Below are 27,385 nucleotides of genomic sequence, written 5' to 3' on the forward strand. Positions count from 1 at the left end.
AGGTCACAGCCCCGTTACCCGGTGACGGCCGGGGGTTCCGCCCCGCAGCGCGGGGCCCGGTTGCCGGCGGTTCGGGGGAGCAGCCCGCAGCGCCGCGAGGCCGCGCTCCACGGCCGCTCTGACGGCCGCCGGCGGGGAGGGGGCGCCCGGCCCGCCCCGCTACGCCAGGCCGCGGCTCCGCAGGCCTCAGCCGGGCCCGCCCCGCAGCGCAGCGCCCCGCCCCGCAGCCCGGCAGGTGCCGGCACGGAGCGCCGAGAGCCGTCAGCCCGCAGCGGTAGGTGCGTGTGCGGGGCCGGGGAGGGCACCGCGCGGGGCGCTGAGCCACAGAGCGGCCCCGGGAGGTGAAGCCGGGAGGGGGGGGGGGGATTGGGGAGGCCCCGCAGCGCGGCTGCGGCCGCTCCTTGGCGCTGTCCCGTCGGCATGGGCGCTCAGCACGGCGGAAGGGTCGGGCCTGCCGGGGCCTGAAATGTCACCGCGTGGGGAGCCGAGGTCCTGGGCTTAGAAATAGGCGGAACGGGGAGCGGCGCTGCACCGGCCGTGTCGGAGCAGGCAGGCCCGGCTTCCTGGCAGGGAGAGAAGCGCTGCGGCTGACGGGGATGGTGCCGTCCGTCAGCGCCGTCGGCAGCTCCCTGCGAAACGAGAAGAGCCCTTCCAGCTAATGGATGCCGCTGTGCAACGGCACATTCCGGTTAGGAAATAGTAGTGGGAGGCTTTAGCCGTGAGACCTCTGTTCTGCCTCCCACGGGGATTGGAGCAGCAGCACTGCCACAGCTGTTACGGAGGCGTTCAGCTGCCCGGCACGGCGTGCTGGGAGCGCAGGCCTGGATGGGCCCCTCGTGCTGCTGTGCTCCGGGCTGTCCCAAGGAGCCACGCTCAGGCTGAAACCCTGCTGGGTGTGTGAGCGCTGGATGGCCACAAAGCACCCCTCATTCATACTTAGGGATGAAACAAGCTCGGGTCGCTGTGGAAAGCGTGGGCCGAAAGCTTCCCCAAAGGTTTCCCTGTCTAAATGATGTGGCCGCGTCCACGCGCCTAGGAGATCTCTGGAGATCCAGCGATGGGTCTGCTGTGTTGTCCCTGGGTGCTCTGTGAGGAAGGTAGAAGGAGAACAACCGTGTGAATGCCTGCGAGGCTGCACCATGGGGTGGGCTGGGGCAGAAAGGGGGTGAGGCTGTAATGAGGGCGGGATGGTGGAGCAGCTCTCCCAGGCGCACCCCTGAGCTGGCAGCTCGGTGCTCCCACTGCTGCTGGGCTGTGGTGGCCGTGTTGCACACAGGGCTGGGTCCTGTGCTGAGTACCTGCTGGTGTGACTGGGGCAGGCAGCAGAGACGGAGCTCCTCTTTCAGCCCTCAGCCCTTCCCAAGGCAGGAGGCTGTGCAGAGTTCTTGCTGTGTTCCCTCAACAGGTCCTACACAACTTCGGTCCACCCGGAGCTCGGTTCCTCAGGCACCTGCTCTGACTGGAGCCCGTCTCAGCTGCTGTTAAGGAGGGAAGGTGGCTCTGTCAGTGCCACGTTTCAGTTTCTGAGCGTATCTTTAGAACTCACCTCCCCGGTTGACCATGCTTTGTGCATGTGAAGTCGTGCAATGATATGAGGCACGGTGACTGCTCTCCAGGATGGAGCACAACCAGTGGGTGCTCTCCTATAGCTAAAGGTGTTCCGACAGGGGCTGGGCTGCGCCCACAGCACCAACACTGTGTTTTGGGGGTTCTGCATCCTCCATCGCTCCCAGTGCCAGCCTTACTCACCAGTATCACAAGAGGAGGGCTGCAGGCTCCCCTGCCCCTCCAATTGGGAATTAAACAGATAGGTGCTTGTATTTAAGGTGTGTGGTTGGTGCAGAGGTCTTCCAGCTGGAGTGGTTTTGGAAGGAGGCAGGCAGCCTTCTGTAGCTGCTCAGATCCAAGGTCTTTTTTTTGCTACAGGTAAGGAGAAGAAAGACATTAAGGCACTACAGACAGATGTAGAGGACGTTATAAAGCTCTATGTTTGTCTTCCTACAATTGCTTTAATCAGAAGATAATATCTCAGCCTGGAAGAAGCTAAGTCTTTAACATTCCTTTGGTATCATTGCTGTAGGGCCTGCAGCTGGGCTGTGCATTACTGCTGGTGGCATCACCATGGGGTGTGCATGTGCTGAATGTAGGATGGTGCTGAGACCGTTGTCCTACACGAAGGCACGTTTGCTTTGCACTGGGATAAGACTGATGGCCGCCAGCTGAGAGCAGGAGCAAATATTAAGTAAAGATTGGGATAATAACAAAGGCAGCAGGGCTGAGTTTAAGTTCAGGCTTCGAGACAGGTTTGCCAGCCTCTCAGTAAAAGGGCACAGCAGTGAGGAGCTGCTCACCCAGAGTGACCCATGCAAAGCTGCTGGGAGCAGGGAGGGCAGGGAACTGGAGAGCACCAGGTGGGTGCTGATAGCATCGCTGTCTGGTATGGTAAGAGGGGAATGGTTAATCACACAGTGCTCTTCCTTCTGCCCGGTGCAGTCAGGGTGGCAGTCTGTCACAGGAAACGCTGTAGCTCTGCTAATCTTCACAGAGCTCAGGTTTGTTTCTCATTTCTGGGGGCTGGTTTTGAGCTGTTGTGAAGGCAGAGAACTGCAGGTCGAAGGTGAGATTTGCATTGCCCAGGATCTCAGAGCGAGGCGTTGGAGCATGCCAGTTTATGACCACAGACGTGTGTGTACCTTTCTATCTTCAGAAAACACGTGGCACTCAACTTCTCCTCGGGACATGATGTTCACATTGCTGTTTTCCTGTTGTTCCCTGTATCAGTCCCACAACTCCAGAGCAGCAGCACAGCTCCCACAGGCAGCGTCAGATCCACGTGTGCTGTGCTGTGCGCCTCTCCTCGTGTCCTCCAAGGGAGCACAATTAACACAGAAGCCATGAAAGCCACATTCCATTTTCTCCTCAGCACAGAGGCGTGGGGAGCACCGCTTTTACTTCTGGCACAGAATGCTGATGGAAGGTCTTCGCTGCTGCTTGAAGCATTGCTTTCAGCTCACTCACTCCCAGGCATCCGTGGCTGTGGTCTCACATCTGCTGTATTCTGGGGGAGAAAAGGCTGCCTGGCAGCCTGGTGAGCACAGCAGGCACAGGGCTGCAATGGAGGTGAAACAACATCTTATAGTTTAAGAGCATTTAAGGTTATATGCTGAGATGGTGGGCCTTCCACCAAGCATTCCCATTGTGCGTGTCCCACACCTGCTTTGGTCCCAGTCTCTGCATTGAGGCAGAAGATCTCCACTGGAGGGCCTTTGTTACCTCTGCAGCACCAATCTGATGGGCCTTGGGGGGCAAGGGAGAGTCAGAGCCTCTTCTTAACGTGCTCTGAAGCAGTTGGTTGGAAAGACACAGCCCCCTCAGTTGTTTGGGAGCAGCAGCCCAGCAATTGTATTAAAGCCAATCCCTCGGTGCTCAGAAACCCCCTACGTGTCTTCCTGAAGTCCCACAGCTGGAGAGTAGGTGTAATCTTGGAGATTACGGGCAGAGGTTGCTGTACCCAGGAGAATTATTGTACAATTGATTTCATTTGGGTCACAGAACAAAGACTGTCACGTGGAAAGAGGTCAGGAACACTCAACCACAGCCCGAGCTGTCAGGGCTGGGTGGGAGTCCTGAGTCCTGGTCCCCAGCACAGCCGCTGCCCATGTTTTCTCCCCTCCTCCCCACAGCCACAGCTCAGCCCTTCCCACAGCTCTCTGTGTTTCCTGCTTTCTGGAATGGGCTGTTGTTGGGCCAGTAGCTCCTGGCTGATAGGAGCAAGGGGACCCTTGTGTTGTTTGGCTGTTTCCCCCCCCTCTCACTTGTTATGCCCTGCTTTCCTCTGATCGTTTCCTTGTTCCTGAAGGACTGAATCATCTTAAGTAGCTGATATGGTATCCATTATTAAGTTACCTTTGCTTAATAGTTTTGGTCTTACAGAGAGCAGCGCTCTTTCTGTTAAGACTTCCACATGAGGGGGAAGCAGGCAGAGCTGCTGTCTATTTTGCCTTGAAAATACAGTTGACTTTAAAAGCAACAGAGGTCCTCTGTGTTTTCCCAAATTCCGTGGTTACCAGAGGAAATGTCTGTAACACAATGGAAAGCATTTACAGCACAACAGCAAGATCCCGGGCTGCAGCAAGCAAGGATTCACTCAAATGCAACAGCCATGGGCACAGAAACAAAGGAAAGAAGCTGCTTACCTTCAGAAGGCCTCAGGTAGGCAGGGATCTCCAGTGAGATACCCTCACCTCCACTGGCAGCCCTTAAATGAGGGCTGGGAGGGGGTGGATCCTGGCTCCAGCCCTTCCATCACTCAGTACATTGCATGCACCTGAGCCCCCCTTTGCTTGGTGCAAAGACTCAGCAGTACTTCCTTATCTCCTTGGTTCAGACACGGCTCTTTCTGTTATCTAGATCAGGGCAGGGGTATCCATCAACGAATGCTAGCAAGCTTAACTGTATGGCTGTAACTTGTGCCATGCAGGGGTAGTGCCCTTCTTTAGCACCCCCCCACGTTTTTGGATATGCTGTTTTGTTGTTAAGCCGACCGAGATAAAAGCATTTCTGCAGGAGGAGGCTCTGAGAGCAGGCGCTGCTGGGTGAAATCAGCCTTCCTCAGGGCACTGCAGCTGGAAAACGCAGTGGTGGTACAGCCTGCTGCACGCTGCTTCAGTCCTGGGGCTGTTGGAAACCCTCTGAGCAGCATCTCACAGTGAGGCAGAGAGGTACTGACAGAGAAGGGCTGTAGAAGAGCTCAGAAGGGAGGCTTGGGGGTGTTGCCTGGGGCTGTCCTGGGGAGGTGTGAGGCCACCGTCTCTCCTTTCTCCCTTGTATTCCAAGGGAACGCAGCACTGTGTGCTCACCAGCAGACCTCGCTGAGTGTGGTAGCTGAGTTATGTTGGATCTGCTTACGTCTGAGCAAGGCTGGTGCTGTGGCTCTCTGCGTGTCCTGTAGGATCGCTGTGCCTCCCAGCAATCAACAGCAGCAAAAGAGAATGGTGGGAAGCAGCTCTGGCACGACCAGAGCCGTGGGTGCGTGGCGGTTCCCTGCATGCCACTGGTTTGGGGTGAGGGGTTCCAAAGGAGTTGGCGAGCTCTCAGATCCTTCACACGCTGCTGCTCAACCCCAAACCATGCTTCTTTGCCGTGGCCTTGAAAAAAAAAGCAGATGACAGTTGAGTATTTCTCATGAGTCCTCCGGAAAAACACAAGGTGACACTGTGCTGCTAAATAGGAGTGTCAGCAGCTCTGCTGGTGCCAGGCAGCTCTGCTGGGGGGGGGGGACAGCAATGCTGGTGTTCCAGAGGCTGCGGCTGCTCCTGCACTGAGCTTTGGCTAAGGAAAAATCAGTTCTTGGATGGATGCTGTGGAAGGAGAGTGGACCTGGAATCACCACCCGTGCATTCAGAGCCATCCCGTTGTGTTGCACAGTCTGCAAGGGAGCTCCGATGGGCTCTGGGCACTGATGGATTGTGGTGCTTTGGCCGCCTGTGAGGACTGCCAGCTCTGAGGACCGCAGGAGGTGCTCAGTGCTCAGCATGGCTTGGGGTCACTGCGGCTGTTCAGACCTGAGGGGACAGCAGGACGGCACCAGGAGCGCGGCTCAGAAATGCCTGCAGGAGCTCTGTGTGCCAAACGCAGCCTGAGCTGTGTGATGGTGGCTGCTGGCAGACAGCAGGAGAGCAGGAAAGGCTGTTCAGGCTGAGGAGCAGGTGGAGATTATCTGGGTACCAATAAACCTAGGCTGAAAACTGCGGGGTTCCCCAGCCACTGAGAGCCAGGCTCTGCTCCTTCAGTTTAGAGGAACTCTGCATTTTTGGCTGGGAGTTGCCAGCTCCTCTGCCCATCCCCATCCTTTTACTGCTTACCGGCTCCCGTTGGCTCTTGAGCCAGGTCCTCAGTGCCAAAGGACACAGTGAGCATTCGTGTGATTCCATCAGACCCTCAGCTCAGGTCCCCATAAGCTCAGCCCGAGTTGTCTGCACGGCTTTTCTCCTTCTGGGTGCTCACCTCCAGCCGTGCTGGGAGCGATGTGCGGGGTGAGCTCAGTCTGACATCAGCCCTGTGCTGGGGAACACTGCTGCAGCAATGGGCTTTGTGCTTCTTGCCCTGAGACAAAAGAAAGCACGGGAGGAACAGCTTCTGAGAGGCTTAGAAGCAGCAGCAGGCTTTCCTTTCCTCCAGGGAAGGGCACACGCAACATCTCACACTTTATGGGTCTCTTTTAATAAGCAGGATATTGCATTAGGAGTGGCTGAGCACGAGCAGAGCAGCTCTGCAGCCCATAAACATCCTCCCTTCCTCTGAGTGCCGTCCCTTCGGGTCGGGGGCGGCTGCCGGACCCACGGTGTGGGGTGGTACCAACCGGTACCAAATGCTGGGCTGTGCTCTGAGCGGGAGGCAGCAGCTGAGATGAGAACAACTGCTGCAGCACAGGGCTGGCACTGCCCCTGGCACTGCTGGCAGACTGATGGGATCTTTCCATCCTCCGGGCTGCCCCAGAGGGCTGCGCTCCTGCAGGAGCCCCACGCAGGGCAGGTGGGTTGGCTGCCTTCGGAAGAACAAACCTTTTCCTTTACATCCCCAGTGAAGTTAAAAGGAGCACGGCCCAGTTTGTGGCTTTGTAGGTCACGGAAGGAGGAGGAGAGCTCTGCGGCGCTCGGCACGCCGGGGATGGCTGCTTTGCTCCGCATGGGAGCGCTCTGTGAGCCTCGTGTGGGCTGTGTGCCTGCCTTGAAGGAAGACAGAGGAGAGGAAGATGTCCCCCCAGCTGCCCCAGTATTGTGCTTGGAAGCAGCACGTCTGTATCACAGTAGTTAATAACGCTGGGTAGGGATATTACTCAGTAAATACCGACATCCTACAGAGATGGGTTTGGGTTCTGCTCAGCTCCTTCTCGGTGCACTGCAGCAGCACAGTCCCACGTGGCCCGGCCTGCCAGGGAGCAGCGCTGAGGAGTTTGGGTGCTGTGTTCAGCCCCTGGGGGAGCTCCAAGCGCTGCCTCCTGGGCACTGACAGCAATGTCACGGTGTCCCCTGCCCCGTGCTTGCTGGCAGCCTTCCCGAGCACAGAGTGAACAGCCTCTTGGTATGTTTCCCAATTTAGTCACGTCCTACCAGCTGTAACCGAGCCAGAGTAAACAGGAAAATCAGGTTGCTTGATGTCATTGCACTTCCTCGGAGTGCCAGGCCCGCCTCTGGCTCCCATCCCTGCTGGGTCCCCCGCACAGCAGGAACGTGACTGCAGCACCAGCACGGGGCTGGGGCACGCGCCATGCATGCTGGGTGGTGCGGCAGCCCCAGCGCTGCGGGGTCTGTGGGGGCCTCCCCAGTCCACGGGATGAGAACTACCCCAGGCTGTGTCCCGGCCCACGGGCATGCAGGTGGGGCTCTGCGATGGGCTGAGGGCAGAGCGGCTGTGCTGATGGGGCACGGCCCAGAGCTGCTCTCCCATAGCCGCACTGGGGGGGGAGAGGTGGGGCATGCAGCCCAGGCGGCCCCGCAGCGCTGTAACCTGCTTGCTTTCTCCTTTTGCACAGGTTTGGTGGGGTAGGACGGCTTCCAGGGTCTGTGAACTGCAAACTGACATTCCTACCTCTGGCAAAACCGCCGAGCTCCTTGCAGCAAGGAAGAGGCCGGGTAAGCTCTGGGCCGTGGAGCCTGGCCCACCTCACAGTGTGACTTAGAGCCATCAGGCAGCATTCCACCCTGGGTTTGTTGCCCAGCTCAGGGCCTGCCCAGCTTTGTGTCCAAGGCTTTGTATTGCCCTTGGTGGGGCTGAGGCCAATGCTGCAGCGCCTCCAGGCCTCTCAGTCAGTTGCTGCCCGCTCCCAGCCGGCACCCCATAGCTCCCAAGGCAGGCGGTCCGCTAACACTGCTTCTTTGCAGGGCAGCCCTAAGCCATGTCCAACGACCCTCCACCACCATACCCAGGAGGCCCCTCAGCACCACCGATAGAGGAGAAGCACGGCCCACCCCCTGCAACAGGTACTGCGGGTCCCGGCTGCCAGCGGGGTGCTGCTGCTGAGCGGGCAGGAGCAGGGGGAGCTCTGCCTGCTGATGTGCGTGAATTTGGACTTCTGGTGGCCCAGGGCATGAATCTCTGGGCGCGCTGCCTTGGGGCAGTGCCTGATGGGCACTTCCCTGTGCCCTCTGTCTTGTCCCCACAGTCCCTCCCTGTGTGCTTTATTCCCCTTCCTCGCAGTCCCTCCTTCTCGTGCTGTGTCCTCTTTCCCTGGAGGGGCTCCGGATCGCTCAGCCGAGCCATCACCATCTGCTGCCTCCTGTCCTGGCTGCTCACTCTGTGTTTCCTTTCAGATGGCATCTCCCCGGCCATGGTGCAGCCCCAGGGGGCTCCCATCCCTCCTCCTGAATTTGGGCCCCCCCCGTATGAGCCTCCTCAGCCGGGCTTCGTGCCCCCACACATGCCCACAGACGGCTCCGGGCCCTACGTGCCGCCTGGTGAGTGTGGAGAGGAGCTGCGGGCCGCGGGGTGGTGCTGAGTGAGGGAAGGCAATGAATGGGGGCTGGGCAGGAGGGGGGCACAGTGCCTGCAGTGAGCGGCCTGCAGTAGGGCTGCCCACACACATAACTGTGGTCGTGGTACGGCAGCAGGGCACGGTCCTTGGAGACGTGGCCTCTCTTACCTCCTGCAAAGACACATCTGTGCCTGTTTCTGTTTCCCAGCAGGTTATTACCCACCCCCAGGCCCTCACCCTCCCATGGGCTACTACCCTGCCCCGGGCCACTACCCATCGCCCAGCGGCCACACGGCGACGGTGCTCGTCCCTTCAGGGACCGCCACCACAGTGACCGTGCTGCAGGGCGAGATCTTCCAGGGCGCCCCGGTGCAGACAGTGTGTCCCCACTGCCAGCAAGCCATCACCACCAAGATCAGCTACGAGATTGGGCTCATGAGCTTCCTGCTGGGCTTCTTCTGCTGCTTCGTGGGGTAGGTGCCGCCGGTAGCCCCACCGTGATGGTGCTTACTGTGCACTGCTCCTGGTGGCCCCAATGCCAGTGGCTGTGGCCGAGCTGTTGGACAGCTCACGTGTTTGTGGGGTGGCGGCGTTTGGAGCTGTGGGCTCCTGCCAGCTGCGGGGAAGCTGCCTTCCCCAAAGACTTCTTGTAAATCCACCAGCATCAAAGAGGCTGTGTGCAGGAGCCATCACGCCCTGTGCCCAGTCCTTGTGGTGGTGCTGCAGGTTGGCAGCAGCAGGGGTCGGGTGGGTGGGGAGGGCTGCCACGGCTGGCTCACAGCAGCAAGTTCTCACCCCTTCTCCAGACCCAGGAGCAAACCCCACACGCAGCCCCTTGCCTGCTTTCCCTCCCCCACCCCCAGCTGGGAGCCTGAGCTCACAGCGCTCCGCGTCTTCCTGTGCTCCAGGTGCGATCTCTGCTGCTGCCTCATCCCCTGCCTGTTCGATGACTTCAAGGATGTGACACACACGTGTCCCAACTGCAAGGCCTATATCTACACGTACAAGCGCATGTGCTAACAGCACCCTGGGAGCCTGAGCCACTGGAATGACACCGGCCCCTCTCCCACTGCCGTCCTAATCTATGCGTGTGCAGCACTCCTTCGCTTACCCTTGGTGGTGTGTATGTGTGTGTCCCTCCCCTCCCTCCTGCTCCGAGCTGTGACCGCCCTCCCCACGCTCTGCTCCTCGCTGTGAACGGTCAGACTGGGGACGCTGGTGTGGGTGCACAGGGGATGAGGTGCTGAGCCCCACATGCTGCATGCAGGGCTCCCTCTGGCAGCTGCCCCGCAGCACAGAGGAGCAGGGCTGTCGTTCTGCACCCCATTGCTCCAGGGCATCGGCGCAGCTCCTCTCACCTGGAGCAAGCTGGGGATGAGCAGCAGCTGCTGGAGGTACCCACCCCTCACTGCAGCCCACTGGACACGGAGGGGGGTGTGTGGATATGCTGCCCCACTTGCTGTTTTGAGGGGATGGGGGAAGCCAGAGCAGCTGGCAGAGCACACTGCAGATGCAGCACAGCCACTGCACTTAATTGCAGTCCTTTTAGGAAGCAGCCTGGTAGAAGTTTGGCATTGAGGAGAGAAAACAGTCAGTGCCAGGTTCCACCTGGCTCAGGGCACTCTCCAGCCAGGTCAGCAAGGAGTCTATAGGCAACACGTCCCAGGTAGAGGCACACAGAGCTGCCTTCAAGGCACAGCCAGGGAAAGGGCTGCAGCACGGCACCCTGAATCAGCCCATCCATCCTGGTAGGGAAGCCCCAGTGCCTGGTGGCCACGGCTGCTCCAGCTGCATGCACCTCCTCCCAGCCCTGCTGCAGGTGTTTCAGGGAAGGAAAGCCCCTGGCTGTTTCTCACCCACCTGGTAAGCTATTAGCAAAAAATGCATCCAGCATGTTGCTACCTGCCCCTGGCACTGTAGAATAGGGGACTGTTACCTGACTGCAGCTGGCTCCCAACTCTGGAGCAGATCCCTACCCACCTGCTGCAGAGCTGCACCCCACCCCAAGCCCAGCAGGGTCTGTGGGCACCGCAGCAGCACCCACCCTGCTGTCACCGCAGGTGTACCCTGTGGGGTTCCTCGTTGCATGTGGGTGTAGGGGTTTAATTTTTAGCTCACTTAACATGGGGCAGAAGGATGGGGGCAAGCAGTGACACAAGCTGCCAGCAGCACTGCGACAGATGAGGGCAGGAGGACCTGAGAGCCATTCTCAGTCTCTGTGGCCACACCTCATACTGGTTCCCCCTGCTCTCCCCTCCTGCAGTCAGGGCAGCTGAGGTGTGCAGCCCCCAGAGCTGAGCAGAGGGGCTTCTCAGGGAGCGTGTCTGCAAACAGCCTGGCCTGCACAGGCAGCTGCTGTTTGCTCCGAGGTGGAACTGTGACACTAGTCCCAGTATTTGTATGTAAATAAACATAGGACCCTGAGCTCAGTGTGTGTCTTTTCCTTATCCCTCTGCAAGCAAATACATAGATCTACCCCAAGTTAGCTGAGTAGGGGTTGTATGAGTGGGGGAATCATGACAACATCAATCACTGGAGGAAGAGCAGCAGCTTCCTACCCCAGCCTAGGGTGTTAGGAGCAGCCCTGGGCTGCACTCCAGGCTTCCCCAGCTCCACCACTCAGGTATCCCTTCTCCTGTCCAACTCCTCACCAAAGACAGTACTAGAAGAAGGCAGAGGGGTTCCTGTGCTACCAAGTCACCTTCTCCTAGGAGCTAGGAAAGAGCCAAGGGCAGCAGTGAGAGGGTGGGCTATAAGGAGGACCTATATTCACCCTGCTTCTCCCCACAAACCTGCTCTCCAGCCTTCCATATTGCCCATATGGACCTACACTCTCCTACAGAGGGGCCTCTGGCTTTCCCCAGCTATAGCACAGCAGCTTTTTATTCCAATCAAGGCTTCAGCAAAGATAAATCAGTGTTGCACAATACACATTTGACACCTTCATACCAGCAACCCACACATTTGGTCCTGTCCCCTCACCCAGTGAGCTCCATCCAACACAAGTTATGCTTGGTCCCTGGGTCACTCCTCTGAGCTAACGGCCCCACAGCACAGCCACCAGAGCATGACAAGTGTTTGTTTCTCAGGGTAGGAAACTTGCATGTTCTTCTCTGAAAAGACCGACGACACATCCTTGGGTTGCAGCCCAGGGCAGGAAATTCCCTCCAAAGACTGCTCCAGCCACAGAGATGAAAAGCCAAGCATGTGAAGGCTTTGCCACTACAGGACAAGTTATCTCTAGCTTTAAAAGCTGCTCCAGCCAGCGTAGAGCAGTGTTGAACTGGAATCTTCACATCCTCTTACCAGATCAGTTCTGTACACTAGTTAGCTAAAGACATTGCATTACAGTGCTTGCATTATTGGTGTGCAAGAAGTCTTGGATAGTCCCCCTGGATTTTTAACCTTGCCCTGCTTTATTTCCCTGCAGTCAACTCCACCAGTGGTGAGGGAGTAGGTTGAACAAGGGCAGGGTGTGCCTCTCTCCTCATCACCACTTAGGGTCAGGCGCCAGGCTTGGTATCACATCACATACCACGCTGCAGCTCCTGCTGCCACAGCAACACAAGCTGCCAGGATCAGCTGCACGATGGGCTGCTTTGCTAAGGCCACAGCAGTGTGATAGGGACAGCCAGCTGCTGCATTGCCTGCTAGAATAAAAGAAAGCGTTAGTGCTGCAAGTCCTCTGCCATATTCACGTGGCAGCCCACTCATCACCCCAAGCCTACCTAGCTTGTCTGCATAGTAAGGGCATTTGCGTACGTCTCCTTTCCCATCGTGGACTGGAACACCTCCATCCTGGGCTTCTTCTGCCAGCGACCTGCCGATCTTGTCCAGTTCATCAAATACCTGCAAGCGGGCACAGTGAGTGCACAGAGTGAGCAAAGCCAGACAGCTGCCATACAGACCCATAGAGACACGCAGAGAACTAGCAAGAGCTGCTTCTGCCTGCCTCCACCCAGATTCCAAATACAGCATTTGATACTCATTTCAGAGTGCCTTGCAGGCAGATGTGTGGTTACATCTCATTTGGCACACACCACAGCTCTGAGAAGGCACAGCCAATACTAAAAGCACCAGGTTGCCTCATGCACATGGAAGTACAGGGCAAAGAGCCCTCCCCTCCCTGCTGCCAGACCCTCTCTGGGGTTGCTGCTCCCATTTGTGCAGTCCCTTCTAGCTCTGCTGGAGGGCTTCCATAAGGATCCTGATGAAGGAGCTTACCACATCCCACCTCGCTTCTGACCAGGTGAGACCAGTGACATACTCCAGGCAGAGATTAAAGCTCACAATCTGGTAACCAAGTCTATGTTCAACCCCCACTGAAGCTCAGTCATGTTTTATGACTGGCAAACAGTCATAAAACAGTATGGGCAGTAACAAGGGCCCATGGGCTTACAGACGTTTCTGACCACCCCACAGATGAGACGGGATACACTGCACTCAAACTGAGTAAAGCCATCTCAGAGGGCTCTGTTCCCACCTCTAATTCAAAGCCACAAAGCTCATGGGAATCTTGCAGTGAAGCCATCTCAGCTCAGGCTCAAAGGTTCTGTTGTGGTGTATGGCATGAATTCCTGCCCAATACCAACCTTATCTCTGGAAACTAGCAGAAGAGCTATTCAGACTAGGATCCCAAACAGCAAAGGCAGAATTTCCCTTCCACCAGAATCCCTCCATCTCGTCTCTCATCCAAACCACTATGTATAAGGGCTCAAAGGATTTAGTACCTCCATGTTAAATCTGAAGGCTCTGTTGGCCTCTTCCACAATCCGTTCCTTGCAGTTCTTGTCCAAGTCTAGAGCATTCAGCCTTGCTCTGTACAGCTGCTTGAACTTCTGTGCATTGGAAATGTTTTCAAATGTGTAGAACTGGATCCCTTCCTCAGTACTGGGCAACTTCAGGGCCCTTTGGGCTACCTTCTTCAGCACTTGGCCACCTGAGAGGTCCCCCATGTAGCGTGTGTAAGCATGAGCCACTAGCAACTCAGGCTCATGCTGTCCCACATGATGGATTCTGTCCACATATTGCTGAGTTGCATCTGAACACTGTATCTTCTCTTTCCAGTCTTCTCCATAGAAATATTTCATGTCTTTGATCAATGCTTCTTTCCGGTGAAGCTCTAGAGGGAAATACAGAGGAGCAAACACTGGGTTGTCCTTATTGCGATCCATTTCCTCTTCCAGAGCGGTGTAAGTGAAGTAAAGTGCTGTGGTAGCCAGCTATGGACAAAGCACAGTGAACATAAGTTGTTTGCAATTGCAGATTGCACCTTGTAACTATTCCATCCCTCCATGGAACTTGGGCTACATAAGGAAACTCCAGGCTTGACACAAAACCAGCCTGAAGAACCTGTACCAGGCACTTAGCACGTGGGGGATCAGTCTCTTCTCTACCTGTGTGCCCAATAGCATTTCCTACAGAGCATCAGCTAAAAATTCATATGGCATCACCAGCTGCATGCTCTGGGCCTCCTGTTGCCTTGATGGCAAGGCACAAGGACTAGCTTCATCCTAAAGGTACCAATCACACCAACAGCCAAAGACTGACTATGCCAAGACAGTACCCCACATCTTACCTCTTCTGCTCAGAATAGAAAACACTCTGACCTGAAGTCTACAGAGAACAAAAACCAGAGGGTGGAATGAGTGCTGTATGCCCACACAGACTTTGCTCCATAAGCACACAGCTTTTGGCACTGGTACATGTGCTGCAGCTGCCCTGAGCAGCCAGAAACGCAGCACTTCCACCTAAGTGAAGTTGTGCTGGACCAGTATGCTCCTCACCGTCCCGAGTTCCAGCTGTAAGACACACTGAGCAGGACAGGATCCTCCAGAGTAGTTATGACCATTCAACCGTGCCATCTAGAAACCAGTTTCTCCCCCACCCCTCAGCCCCCAACCTACCCCCTACACACAAGCCTGTGGAATTCTGCCTCAGCAAGTCCCCAGCTGCAGTCATCAAGTATAACAGAGCTTCTCTGCCAAGGCAGCAGAGCCACACTCACCTTGAAGAGCTCCTTCTTGATCTGTCCTTTCAAGAAGTCTTTGACAAACTGAGTATTCTCCGCACGGTCATGAGATTCCTTGGTCCCCTCCTTCAGCAGCTCTGAAAGGTCAGTGGGGCTGCAGGCAAGCAGGGAGAACTCCTTTCACTCCACTTCCACATACAGTCGTGAGTTTGTCCTTGCTGAGTTTGGAGGAACCCTCCAGCCTTGTCATCCCAGGCTCAGTCTGGTGCAGGTTCAGAACAGGGATCCCTTGGCCCAGCCCTGCTGGCTGGAACCAGCATCACCCCAGAAAGTGTCAGGGTGGCAGCAGCCAGGGCTCCCACCTGAGCCAGACTTCACCCAGGAGCCCTGGTGCTAAGCAGGGGCTCAGACCCAGGGCACCAGAGCAATTGTGAAGGATCCTCAGATCCTTGCACTGCTGCTTTCACTTCTCACCCTGTGAGCCACAACAACAGCAAAGACGATCCTGAGTGTATCAAGAGCAACTACCAGGACAGGATAAAAGGTGGCAGAGCCTTGCTAGTATCCTCCTTGGTCTCTTTGCAGAAGATAGCCTTGGAGAGGAGTGCATGGACACACATAGGCAAAACTTGAGCTTTTCTGACTGGGGCACCAAGGGTATTGCATTAATCATCATAGAATGGCCTAGGTCAAAAAGGACCTCAAAGATCATCGAGTTTCAATCCCCCTGCTGGGGGCAGAGCCACCAACCAGCAGACCAGGCTGCCCAGAGCCACATCCAGCCTGGCCTTGAATGTCACCAGGGATGGGGCATCCACAGTCTCTCTGAGCAATCACTGGAGAAAAGATGAGAGCCCAGTGAGAAAACAGGGCAGGAACACTCTTAAAGAAAAAAAAGGTATTCATCCTGAATTACGCTGTTCTTGCATGCTTCCACAAGCTTTCCTTCTAAAAAACTTATGATCTTGGATCACAGCCACTGCACATACCTGGAATTCAGTACAGTTATCAACATCTACACCCACAAAGTGATGCCACGGTGCACCTTACCCTGTTTTTTATGGCTGGTTTGCTACAGACAGCACATTTATGTTAGCTGTAAAAAAGACATTTTGAACGCTCCATACTCGTGCATGTAACAGGCTAGACAAGGCCTGAACACAACAGGAGAGCCAGGGAGCATTAACCACTCATGAAGCTGAGCCTGTCAAGTCAAAAAGCAATCAATCAGCTCACTTCAGTATTCTGGAACCACCCTACTACACCCTTGTCATTTTCACATGCAGAAAATTTCCCTTATAAAGCACAATTTAGAGTGCTTCGAGTGCAGCTGCACTGTGCATAATAGCACACAGCTATTTGTTGTTAGGAGGGATAACCAAACAGTTTTGTGTACCTTTGAAGAAGTTCTGCAGAACTTGCTCTGTGTACATCACCTCACAGGAACAGCCTTTGTTCCTTTGCAGCCTTTGCATTTGTTCCTACTCTGTAGGAACATATACCCCCCAACTGCAAGGTAGCCTCAGTCCTTCCTGGACTAGTTTTCAGCTGGAGAAGTACACAGATGAGCAAGGAGATCACTGAACTCAAGTTTGATATGCCCTGCCTTGCCCAGACCCAGCTCTGTGCCACATTACCAGACAGTGCCAGCAGCACTCACCTGACACTGTCATCTTCCAGTTCCTCATAGCGTAAGCTTTCCCCTTCATCTCCTCCTTCTGAGCTCTCCATAACTGATGGCATAGCTGGTCTGTTCTGAAGATCAGAGACACTGAAAGGCAAAATTAGAGAGGGATTTTAGAGGGAAGCTGCCTTAACAAAAGCAATGGGGAGGAAGCATGGAGTAGTCCAACAGGGAGCCTTGCAGCTGCACCACCATGCGGGGTGGTGAGGAGCAGCCACCAGATGTTTTCACAAGAGCCTTCCCTGCAACACAGCAGAGGTAGGTTTTCTTTCTCATATGATGCAGCAGCATGCACAAGAAGTACACAGAGCCAGGAGCAAGACACTTGGCTTATACCAGCTGAACGCTCTGGCTTGGCCATAAATCCAGGCATCCCATTTATAAAATGGAGCTGTAATCAGCTTTGTGCTGATTACTCCCCCAAATTACAGGCAGCCTTGCCAGATGAGCGAGGAGCTACACTTCCTGCTGGCTCTTCAGCAAAGCATGGCTGTAAGGGAGTCAGCCCTCCTCCCAGTGCTGGCTTCAGGCCTCCCTGGTGGGCTGCGTCTGGGGACAGGAGAAAAGCAGACCTGATAAGCAGCCAAGAGCAGGCCAAGCAAGCTCACACAGAGCCTGAGCTGACAGAACACTCAGTGGCTCCACTCTCACAAGATGCAAACACAAAGCACGCTAGTTATAAATTAACTGCCCTCCAGTTCCTCACCCACTTCTAACCCTCTCTGGTGCCCTGGACACCCTGCAGAGCTCTGTCCCACAGAGCAGCTGGGGCTGATGATACATCCCCAGGTGAGGTATAGCACAGCACACAGCCGGGGGAACATTACCAGGGTGAAATCTCCACCTGCGCTCAGACAGTCCTCCTGCTCACCCTGACAGCCTGGCTCAGGGGGCAGCACAGATCAGGACCACGCAGGACCAAAATGCACTGCTCTGTGCCACGAGTTAGCCCCATGCAGCAGGAAAAGTCATGTGAAGTGAGAGCCCTACAACCCCACTACCCTCCTACCCTCGGAAGGAGTTAACCCATAAAATTCATTTAAGGGCCAACTGCTCTCAGACTTGCACCTCCTATGTCTTTTTTGGTCATGCTCATCTCCATAACAAAACAGCAATGAAGCCAGTCCTTTTAGCATGCTTTGAAGACAAGGTATGTACAGGAAAAGAAGTTCAATTCTTCCTGATACAGTCTCCAGTACAGACACCTCCCTGATGAGCCATGAATTTGAGACAAGGCAGCACCAATCAAATCTGCATCCCTTGCTGTATGACACTGTAAGAGAACTCAGAGGAATGGAAAATAAATACATTCTTAACTCTCCTGTCACTACAAAACCCTCAGCAACTGAGTCTCACAACACAGTCACTGGTCAAAGCAATGGTCTCCTGGAGCACTCCACTCCTCTGAAAGAAGCAGTGTCCTACACATGCAGAGGGAGCTCCCAGCAGCTGCCTGCTTGTGCTTCAGGGGCTGCAGCTCTGCTTCATTTGCTATGAGGCTCCTGGCTGACATTCAGAGTAAACACAGTCCCCAGCAGCCCGCCTGGGAGGGATCCAGCAGCCACAGGAGTCAGAACAGCAGGGCTGGAGAAGATTTGGTGTTGAACAGCTCAGCGCTCTAAACATTTCTTTTCCAATAACAGCACGCAGTCCCTCCTATAAAATATCCCCAGCTCATCTAGCCAGCAGTTTGTTTTCCCCTACACACAATTGCACAACAAGCTTCACACTCAACGTGCACGGCTGTTGTTCTCAGTGCAGGCAGAATGAATAATTCTATGCCTTCAGAGGGAATCCAAGAGACACCGCTGCAGTAAGAAAGCAAGACTGGAAGTCCTGCCTTTCCTTGGGCACTCTCATCAGTTCAGTGGCTGACAGAACAACCACTCAACACAAAGTTCATCTCTGCTATTCAACCAGCACATGACTCCAAGGCACTTCCCCAGACACACACAGCTGAGATCCTTGCTTTAAAGCAGCAGAACACGACTGCACCTACCCAAACAGCTCTGAAGGGGGGGGGCAGACCCCAGAACTCCAGGCTTGAGGTCATGACCAAAGAACTCAGGGCAGCCTCACACCTCCTCCTCCTGCTGGGGAGGCACTCAGCTGCTGGAAACGGAGACCCACAGAACAAGTGGCTGCATTACCAGATCCCACCTGGATTTAAGGCTCCACCTGGAGCTGGGTCGGACTCCGAGCCCAAGCAAACACTACTTCTGCGTCCCAGAGCCACAGTCCAGCACGTCAGCACACTGAGCGAGGAAGGAAGCACCCAATGAGACCACAGGTCACTTGTCCAGCCCTGCCCTTCAGCGGTCAGCCCTCACAGCAGGCAGCTCTGCAGGGGCTACAATCTCCTATGGGCTGGGAGGGCACCGGGCAGCGCAGTGTGGCACACACGGACAGAAGAGCCTTCCCACAGCCCCCAGCGGTGCCCGGGACACCTCAGGGGCTCAGCAACACTTAGGGCTGATATACAAAACACAGCTGCGTACGAACGCGGCGAGGCCCGAACAAGGCGCCCGTCTCACCTAACAGCCTGGCAGCAGCAGGACAGCAGCAGGACAGCAGCAAGGCCTCCGAGGCCGCCACCGTCCCGACTCCACACGGAGCCCGGCTGGGCCCAGAACACCCAGGGGCTCCCAGCAGCCACCCCCGGTGAAGGCAGCACGGCGCAGCCCCAGGAGCGCCGCACGGACCGCTCCCCTGAGGCGGCTCCCCGGTCCCCGCCGCCAGACCGCAGCCAGCCCAGCCTGCGGGCCCGGTACCCACCCAGGCAGCGTTGGGAAGGGGCTGGCAGACACCGCGACCGCCCCGGGGCAGCGCTGACACCGCCGGGCGCCGGGACGAGCCCCGAGACCTCAGCCCGGCCGCACCCCAGCAGTCCCGGATCGCCGCTACCTCAGCGCGGCCCCGGCCCGGCCGCGTTGCCATGGAGACGCGCCGCGCACTCACCCGCCGCCGACCGCTCGCGCTGTGCCCCGCGGCGTAAGACAAAGGCCCGGCGCTGCCGGTCCGCATTTACCCCGCGGGAGAGAGCTGCGATTGGAGGAGGCTGCTTACGTCACAGCGGGGGGCTCGCGCTTCCGCTCTGCCCCACCTCACCGGCAGCCAATGGCGACCTCGGACGTCACGACAAGCCCCGCCCCCGGCCTGACACTGCGCAGGCGCGGATGGCGGCGCGCCCTCCGACCCGCGCGGTCCATCAGCGCGTTCCGAGAGCCGAGAACGCCAGCGGCCGCCGCACGGCAGCGGGTCCGTGCCGGGGGCTGACCGGGGTGCTCCGCTCCGAGGTGAAACATAAGCGAGGATGGCAGGAGCAAAGCCCAGGCAAAAGATGCACGGTGCAAACGCTTTTTAATGAAGGGTTTTATTTGCAAGTTTTAGAAGTAATTAAGCCTCATTAGCGTACACAATTCAATGCTTACTCGCATTCAGAAAGAGCGCTCAATTCGCACATCTTCAAAGTCCGGGACACCCTCAGGGAGCGCTGTACCGGCGAGGAGACGGCCCCGTGCAGAGCTGCCCGCAGCCACGGACGGACAGACGGCTCAGAGCGCCTGCACCGTGACCGGGCGCACCGTCAGACACCGCCACGGGTGGGAGCAGTGCGGGGCTTTGGGCTTCTATGGGCACAGCCCTCAGGCTGGAGGAGGTCGTTCAGAGCCACCGAAGAAAGCAGCTTTTGCTTACCCAAATCAGAGCTCTGCAGGCTCTGAGATACCTCCCTGTCCGCTCTCCAAACCCCCTGCAGAGGAGATGCAGCCTACTTCCTCTAAAATACGTGGCCGAGATATTCTGCCCTTCTCAAACGACTTCCTTCTCTGCCAACATCCATCCCACCTCCAGTCCAGCTCTTTGCAACCTTCCTCCATCCCCACCTTTCAGGACCCGCTCTCTTAAAAAGAAACTGCATTCACCCCCCCACAAGCAGCACACTCAGTAGCCAAAGGAGGGAGAGCTGGGCTCTGCTGGGCCGTGCTGTGCTGGGCTGGGCTCTGCTGTGCTGTGCGGGGCTCTGCTGTGCTGTGCGGGGCTCTGCTGTGCAGGGCTCTGCTGGGCCGTGCTGTGCTGTGCTGTGCCGTGCTGTGCTGGGCTCTGCTGTGCTGTGCTGGGCTCTGCTGTGCAGGGCTCTGCTGTGCTGTGCTGTGCTGGGCTCTGCTGTGCTGTGCAGGGCTCTGCTGTGCTGTGCTGGGCTCTGCTGTGCAGGGCTCTGCTGTGCTGTGCTGTGCTGTGCTGGGCTCTGCTGTGCTGTGCAGGGCTCTGCTGGGCTGTGCAGGGCTCTGCTGGGCTGTGCAGGGCTCTGCTGGGCTGTGCAGGGCTCTGCTGGGCTGTGCTGTGCTGTGCTCCCAGGGGTGGCACTGAGCATCAGGTCGCACCACCCCACGTTCTCAGCCCTCCTATGGCCGCCCTCCCCGGTGGATCTGCCGGTGCCGGAGCAGCGCGGAGCTCACGGCGAAGCCCTTCCCGCAGTCAGCACAGGCGTAGGGCCTCTCCCCGCTGTGGGTGCGGCGGTGCTGGATGAGGTGGGCGCTCTGCCGGAAGCTGCCCCCGCAGTCGGCGCAGGCGTAGGGCCTCTCCCCGGTGTGCACCCGGTGGTGGCGGAGCAGGGCCGACCTCCACAGGAAGCTCTTCCCGCACTCGGCGCACTCGAAGGGCCGCTCGGCGGTGTGGAAGCGGCGGTGCTGGATGAGGTGGGAGCTCACCGTGAAGCTCTTCCCGCACTCGGTGCAGCCGTAAGGGCGCTCGCCCAGGTGGAACCGCCGGTGCTGGATGAGGGCAGAACTCACCGTGAAGCTCTTCCCGCACTCGGAGCACTCGTAGGGTCTCTCCCCGCTGTGGACCCGCTGGTGCTTCACGAGCTCGGAGCTCTGGCTGAAGCCCTTCCCGCACTCCACGCACTCGTAGGGTTTCTCCCCAGTGTGCACCCGCTGGTGCCGTGTGAGGGCTGAGCTCACGCTGAAGCTCTTCCCGCAGTCGCCGCACTCGTAGGGCTTCTCCCCGGTGTGCACCCGTTGGTGCTGGACGAGCTGGGAGTTCCCAGAGAAGCTCTTCCCACACTCGGTGCACCTGTAGGGCTTCTCCCCGGTGTGGGTTACCTGGTGGCGGATCAGCTTGGAGCTCATGCTGAAGCTCTTCCCACACTCGGCGCAGGCGTAGGGCCGCTCCCCGCTGTGGGCTCTCTGGTGCTGGACGAGGTGCGATCGCTGCCGGAAGCTCTCCCCGCAGTCGGTGCAGCTGAAGGGTTTCTCCCCAGTGTGGATCCTCCGATGCTGGATGAGGTTGGAGCTCAGCCTGAAGCCCTTCCCGCAGTCCCTGCAGATCGTCAGTCTCGCCACAGCAGGATTTCTCTGCTGGATGAGATCCGGCAGCCTCCTGAAGCTCTTCCCGCGTGCCATCACTCGGCTCTGCCTCTTCCCCAGGGGTGCTCTCTGAACCCTTTCTGACCTGCGGGGGTGAACCGGGTCCCGTGCAGGACTCTGAGAGCTCCTCTCCTTGGGCAGTGCTGACAGCAAACCCTCGTGCTTTGCTGGCCCAGGGATGCCCCAGCGGGGATTCTCCTCTTCCTTGCTCTCCACCCCATCCTCAGCTGTAAGGAAATGAGAACCCAGAAAGATGTCACCTGCAAGAAAGGAAGCCTTGGACAAAAGGAATCAAAAGGGGCTGAACTCTAAAAATTCAGCAGCTTGAATTTAAGGTTAAAATGTCCCAGCAACTCCTCCCACCTATTTGGAGGGTTCTGCAGCATCCACAGCTTCAGGAACAAACTGGAAATTATCCAGGGCTTACTGGCACGTTACAGATAAAAGTTCAGTGCTCAAATGGAAAAGATAGCTGCTATTCTGGGATATGATATCTAAACGTATTAGGAAGAGAAAGGCCACAGAGAACTGTCTCGTGCAGCAGGCACAGGCAAATACCTGCCCTCTAACTCACAAAGCCCTGCAGAACCACCACTGATAGAAATCTGTGCCACACAGATTCAAGGTCACCTGGAAGCCTTTCCAGGGCATTTAGGCAGAGCAGGGACTGCTTCCCACTGCTGGAAACAAAAGTGTGGTTTGATGAGCATCCTAAAAGGTTCAAAAGCCTGAATCCCCAGCAGTGCTGTGGGCTTTGCAGGCTTATACCTTGAATTTGCAAGACAGGAGGTGCGAACGCTTAGGTAGAAATGGCAACGTGGATTATCACAGAATAGCTTAGGTTGGAGGGGACCTTAAAGATCATGCAGTTCCACCCCCCTGCCATGGGCTGGGTGCCAACCACGAGATCAGGCTGCCCAGGATCCCACCCATCCCAGCCTCGAATGCCTCCAGGGATGGACGTATCATCACATAGGTCAACCACACCAATGGATTTCCATGCCATCTCTTCACACGGACTTCCAGGGATGAATTGCTGCTGACTGCACGTAGACTCACAATACGGAACGGGCTGAGAACTAAAAGCCACAGCAACAGAGACCTGCAGATTTTTTCTAAAGCGGGACAGATTTGGCTGCTATTTCCTGGTACTCTGAAAACTCCTGTGGAACAAACTGGAAACGTATCGGCCCTGTGGGGCTGACACACAAACCACAGATGCTTCCTGTGGCCTGGCAGAGCTGTGATAAGTAACTGTGCTTTGGAAGAGGAGAGTCAGTACTGAGTTGTAAGCGGGCAATTAAGGAAGGAGAGCCTACAGTCGTACATAGATTGGCTTGGTTAACATGTTTAATCTTCCTCTTTCTAGTCAGTGTGAGAAAACATCACCATATGATTTCACAGAGAACTCCTAAGGGGCTTTTCATAGCAATCTGGTGTGGTTCCCTCATGGTTTTCATTAATGCAATCCCCTGAAAGAAACAAATGGGAACACTGCTGTTCACCATGAAGGCACTTCCATTTGACTGCAGTTACATCCATCCAGGCCTGGAAGAAAGGCAAATCTTGCTAACCAAAGACAGGTTAAAAGGATGACAGGCCAGCATGAAGCTCTTAACCTCCACATCAGACTTACTTGGGGAAGATGAGAAGTTTTAAGCTTCCTATCACAGTGACTGCTGGTGTGGCTCCAGCTCTCCATCATGAAACTTCTACAATCATTTCTGTTCGATGCCTGACCTATCCAGCATCTTCAGTGGCACCCAGGACGAGTTGTCTGTGAGAGGCTGAATCAACATCACGATGAGTGGAACTCGCTGGAAGGATTTCAATTGGAAGGATGGCAGAGCGTGTTGAGGTGGTGCCACCGCGTGCTGATTCCCTTCTCTGGCATCACCCATTTCAGCCAGTCCTGGAATCCCTATGACGGGGCTTAGACTTGGCTCCAACCCAGCAGGGCTGCTCACAGAACGCAGCCGGGCCCTTGGCTGCTGTACCCCACTGTCAGGAGGCTGGATGTGATGGCACAGGGAGGGCCTGAGGCAACACTCAGGGAGCGGGAAGCCCAATGGACGTTCCAGGCAAGTGAACAGAAACTGGAATGAGAGAATTAGTGGCAATGACCAACGAAGGTGTGCTGGGGAAGGGCCGGCTTGGCCTTTGGAAAGAGAAGTCTCACCTCATGGACCACAGAGCTGTTCAGAGGTGCCATCCGTTTTAGCAGAAGGGAGATGTGGTGTCCAAAAGCGTTCCCGAACGTTTGTCCTTCACCAAAACTGAGGTAGACGTGAAGCTGGGGACCCAAGGGAGCCAAAATACGGCGGTGACGGAGGGAAAGGGAAGAGGAAAGATGTGTGATGATTCAGGGCCGAAGAGATGAATGCTGACTGCGAGCATCAACCGTGGCAGACCCTGCTGGCACTGACCAGCCGTGTGATGGGGAATGGCAGCTTAACAGAGCCTCAGGAGGGGGGAAGCCTGGCAGAACCTACCTGGCAGAACCTACCTGGCAGAACCTACCTGGGCAGGTGCCGCGCAGACCCGCCTGCCCCTCGCAGGCACGCAGATGGGAGAACCAGCGCTCCGCCTTCGGGTCCGCGTGGGAGATCATGTCCGTTCCCGAGGTCCTGCGGGCGGGCAGGGAGGCCGGCGCAGCTGCGGCCGGTAACGGGGAGCTACAAACAGCGGCTCCTTCCGACGCGGGCGCCTCGGCACTGCGGGACGAACCCACGCAACGCACCGCGGGCGGCCCGGCAGAGCCGGCGTGGGGGCGTCACGTGACGGCGGCGGCCAATGGCGCGCGGAGCCTTCGCCTCCGAGGGAGGCGGGAAATGGCGGCGGCGGCGGCCGTGGGGCGGGCGGTGTGCGGGGCGCTCCTTCTGCACTGCGGTTACACGGAGCTGCCCGCGAAGCTCACGTGAGAGAGAGCGGCCGTGTGAATTCACGGCTTCTCTCGCTGCCCGCACGGCCCAGCGCCCACAGTGCCCGGGCGGCCGCTCCTGAAAGGCACAGGAACCCCAGCAGCCACCAACAGCAGAGCTCCGCTCCTGTGAGGAATGTGGAACGCCGTGTGCCCGGCCCCACTAATGCCAGCCCACACGCCTCCCCAGAACAAAGCTGTTCTGTGTTTCTCCAGCCAAGGACGACCTCTTTCAATGACACAGGGCGTGTAAGTCAAGCTGCCGGCACAGCATCCCCATTCTCACAGATGGCCTCTGTTCCAAAGCTCCCTTGGGGCTCGGTCAGCCCCTTGGGATTTATATCTCGCCTCCTCCTGGCTCCAGTGTCACCACAGCGGTGGGCACACGGGGAGAAATCACACCCAGGTGTGTTGTTCCCATCCCTCTGCCATCAGCTTGTGCTTACTGGCCTTACAGGTGAGAAGAGGGCAAGTCCAAGGAGGCGCAGGGCTCCTGTATAGTTGGGAACGTGCAAAGGGTCCGCATTCTGTTCATACTTCACCCTGGGTCCAGCAGGCAGCTGGCTGTGGAGGACCCCAATGAGACAGAGAGATGCTCTTCACTGTGTCAGCTACTAGGAGGAAAATACAGGTGTGTCACCTGTGCTGGTGCAGCAGGAACAGAGGTTTCTGTCGTGTCTGCTATGTTTCATACTGGCATTTAATGCTTAGAGCTCTTCTTGCCTGAAATAAAGGACAGATCAGCTTCCTAGAAATCTAATAAGAAGAAGAAAATGAAGGGGTCTGGGTGTTTGTGTGAACGCAGGGAGAAAAATATAGGTAGCAAACAGTGCTGGCTGCATTACAAAGACACTGCAGCAAAGGGGATGGGGTTATTTTTCACCTGCCCAAATCTGAGTGCCAACTCTGAACTGTTCTGTGGTTAAGAAATCTTATAACACAAACTCATGCTAGTAACAGTGCAAATTATTGAAGATCTTCCAAAATGAAAAGTGAAATAGCACAAAGGAAGAACACTTCTAGGAAGGTTTCTGTTAGGTGAGCAGCAAACACCCACCCCGGGTGGCACAACAGACACTTCACTGCAGAATTTCAATGAACAAGACACAATCCAAGGCATGATAACAGCCAACTCCTCCCAAGAAGAAAGTATCCAAAGGGGACCAAAGTAGAGCTTGGGAAATCTGTACCTGGGCTCAATGTCCTGCTGACAGATAAGGACCTTCTGGGTGCGCTGTGTCAGGCTGCAGGGGAGCCCTGGGTGCCCGGAGTGGAGATATGGCCTTCAGCATTGTGTAGTACAGTAAGAAAGGGAGGGGTGGGCTTGTGCTGAGCTCAAGCAAGGACCGTGTTAATGTCCCATTCCGAGATGAATGTGTTCAAGCTGTACAAGATGACTGCTTGGGCACTAGAGTGGCTCAGCATGCAGGATGCAAGGCACTCAGGCAAAGGAATACTGCAGGTAGCTCTGAAACACTGTTCTAGAGGGAGAGCAGCTGAATCACACAGAGACAGCTTTGCTGCAGGCTGCAGCATCTCTCCCAGACACTGCTGTTTCATTAAACAGCAATGCTTCTGAACGAGACGTTGTGCAGGAATAATGTAAACTATCACCAAAACGCAAACAAGTGCATTCAAAATGTATTTCCAGAATGGCTCTAGTCCCCTTAGAGAGCTGCAGAAAGGACTGCTCTCATAATCATCCCTGTGAAATCTAAACATTAGCACTGTGAACATAATATTTGACGTCTGTTGGCTCAGTACAAAGGGAAAGCATGGCAGTCCCTCTCTCTGCTTTATATTATTCTCATGTTTTTTATTTAAGTTAGCCTCTTGGCCATGGTGATGGATTATAGCTGCAGAAGAAATGCCATTAAGAGACAAGGTGACTTAGGAGTAAGTGGACAGAACCGCGCCTCTATAAGGCAGCAGTGCTCATATACAAGATTATTACATAAACATCTGCAGCACAGCTTTTCAGAAGAAAACCTTTTCAGACTATTTTTTGCTGTTTTTTTTTTTTCCCAGCAGGAAATGTGACAATACAGAAAACAACATGGTAGCTGCAGAAGAATACCCATCACACACAGCATTTGGATGCCACATGGAATTCAGAAGCAGTGCTTTCCAAAGCTCATCCAGCACTCACGCAGTACATCTCGGTGAGAGAAGGTTTGAGCAATGCCAGTAATATCTGCTCGTCTTTTAACACAAATAATATCAAATAAATTAAAACCAAAGTTGAAAATGTAATTGTTTTCTGTGACCTTGGAAGCGTTGACACAAACAGAAGTATCAGAATTCTTTTCATAGCTGCTAATAGGCAGCTGGAAATAAAAAAATGATGACAATGGATTTTCTAAGACGGGGTATAAGCCTGCATTGGGAACCTAAGAGGCACAGGAACACTTACAAATCAAACTGGCAACACATTATCACTGGCAGATGGCAACACCAATGTTAGCTGGGGGAGGGACGCTTTGCTTACAGAGCAACAGAGCAGGCAGATGAAGAATGGCTTTCAGACAATTTGCAGTGCGTGTCAGATATGTCCTTGTAATTCTGAAGACTGCAAAAGACTTTAAATCCTTTATCTGTCATCTGAGCAAAATTCTAGGACTACAAGACATTTAATCAGCTTCAGAAACAAGAAAGCTTCTGCAAAATGGTTATCTCCAAACCCCAACAGCACAGATGCAATACTGAAAGTTATCTTTTTACATTACAGCTGCAAAAGTTTACAGATGCCAAAGGCAGGAAGGAGGCTGGAGACACTGCCAGGGACCAAAACTCAGATGGCTTTTTTTCATAGCGTGCTCAATGATTTATGACGCAGTGCTCTTTCTCATAGTTGAACAGCTGTAATTTATGTGTATGGAAATGTGACACTGCATCCACTGAACGTCAAGACGCAACAAAAAATTGGCTGCAGAATCTTGGATCACAAACGTAAGTCCTACTTAAAAACAGC

The 27,385-nt window shown here is 55.7% G+C and overlaps 3 protein-coding genes and 1 long non-coding RNA gene across 19 annotated transcripts; 2 read left to right on the plus strand and 2 right to left on the minus strand.

Moving 5' to 3' along the window:
* Positions 1 to 198: 198 nt before the first annotated feature.
* CDIP1 (cell death-inducing p53 target 1) lies at positions 199 to 10,897 on the plus strand. 9 transcript variants are annotated; one of them, NM_001397340.1, is made up of 6 exons: positions 199 to 278; positions 7,535 to 7,634; positions 7,884 to 7,982; positions 8,313 to 8,456; positions 8,682 to 8,946; positions 9,382 to 10,897. In NM_001397340.1, exons 3-6 carry the CDS (start codon positions 7,898 to 7,900, stop codon positions 9,491 to 9,493), a joined length of 606 nt encoding a protein of 201 aa, NP_001384269.1. In that variant the 5' UTR covers positions 199 to 278; positions 7,535 to 7,634; positions 7,884 to 7,897; the 3' UTR covers positions 9,494 to 10,897. The 9 variants fall into 9 exon arrangements, with proteins under 9 accessions (NP_001384269.1, NP_001384274.1, NP_001384270.1 ...); NM_001397345.1 differs by having other exon boundaries at positions 8,685 to 8,946; NM_001397341.1 differs by having other exon boundaries at positions 7,889 to 7,982.
* Positions 10,898 to 11,338: 441 nt separating this feature from the next.
* On the minus strand, positions 11,339 to 19,126 carry HMOX2 (heme oxygenase 2). 4 transcript variants are annotated; one of them, XM_015294642.4, is made up of 6 exons: positions 19,087 to 19,126; positions 16,105 to 16,215; positions 14,481 to 14,598; positions 13,204 to 13,695; positions 12,202 to 12,322; positions 11,339 to 12,120 (listed from the first exon to the last, which is right to left on the minus strand). In XM_015294642.4, the coding sequence occupies exons 2-6, from the start codon at positions 16,185 to 16,187 to the stop codon at positions 11,996 to 11,998; spliced, it is 939 nt and encodes a 312-aa protein (XP_015150128.2). In that variant the 5' UTR covers positions 16,188 to 16,215; positions 19,087 to 19,126; the 3' UTR covers positions 11,339 to 11,995. The 4 variants fall into 4 exon arrangements, with proteins under 4 accessions (XP_015150128.2, XP_414960.2, XP_046756675.1 ...); XM_414960.7 differs by having other exon boundaries at positions 11,339 to 12,123; XM_046900719.1 differs by having other exon boundaries at positions 11,339 to 12,123; positions 19,033 to 19,126.
* Positions 19,127 to 20,391: 1,265 nt separating this feature from the next.
* ZKSCAN7 (zinc finger with KRAB and SCAN domains 7) lies at positions 20,392 to 24,246 on the minus strand. 5 transcript variants are annotated; one of them, XM_046900730.1, is made up of 4 exons: positions 24,001 to 24,246; positions 23,674 to 23,787; positions 22,461 to 23,590; positions 20,393 to 21,721 (listed from the first exon to the last, which is right to left on the minus strand). In XM_046900730.1, the coding sequence occupies exons 3-4, from the start codon at positions 22,498 to 22,500 to the stop codon at positions 20,532 to 20,534; spliced, it is 1,230 nt and encodes a 409-aa protein (XP_046756686.1). In that variant the 5' UTR covers positions 22,501 to 23,590; positions 23,674 to 23,787; positions 24,001 to 24,246; the 3' UTR covers positions 20,393 to 20,531. The 5 variants fall into 5 exon arrangements, with proteins under 5 accessions (XP_015150125.2, XP_046756686.1, XP_004945438.2 ...); XM_015294639.4 differs by lacking the exons at positions 22,461 to 23,590; positions 23,674 to 23,787 and having other exon boundaries at positions 20,392 to 20,816; positions 20,922 to 21,721; positions 24,015 to 24,246; XM_040647713.2 differs by having other exon boundaries at positions 20,394 to 21,721; positions 23,131 to 23,590; positions 23,674 to 24,246.
* Positions 24,247 to 24,311: 65 nt separating this feature from the next.
* Positions 24,312 to 26,667, plus strand: LOC107054646. The gene is made up of 2 exons (XR_001469131.4): positions 24,312 to 24,663; positions 26,443 to 26,667. It is a non-coding gene; the product is annotated as an uncharacterized LOC107054646 (long non-coding RNA).
* Positions 26,668 to 27,385: the final 718 nt, after the last annotated feature.

The sequence above is a fragment of the Gallus gallus genome, chromosome 14 (genome assembly GCF_016699485.2).
Source record: "Gallus gallus isolate bGalGal1 chromosome 14, bGalGal1.mat.broiler.GRCg7b, whole genome shotgun sequence".
NCBI lineage: Eukaryota > Metazoa > Chordata > Aves > Galliformes > Phasianidae > Gallus > Gallus gallus.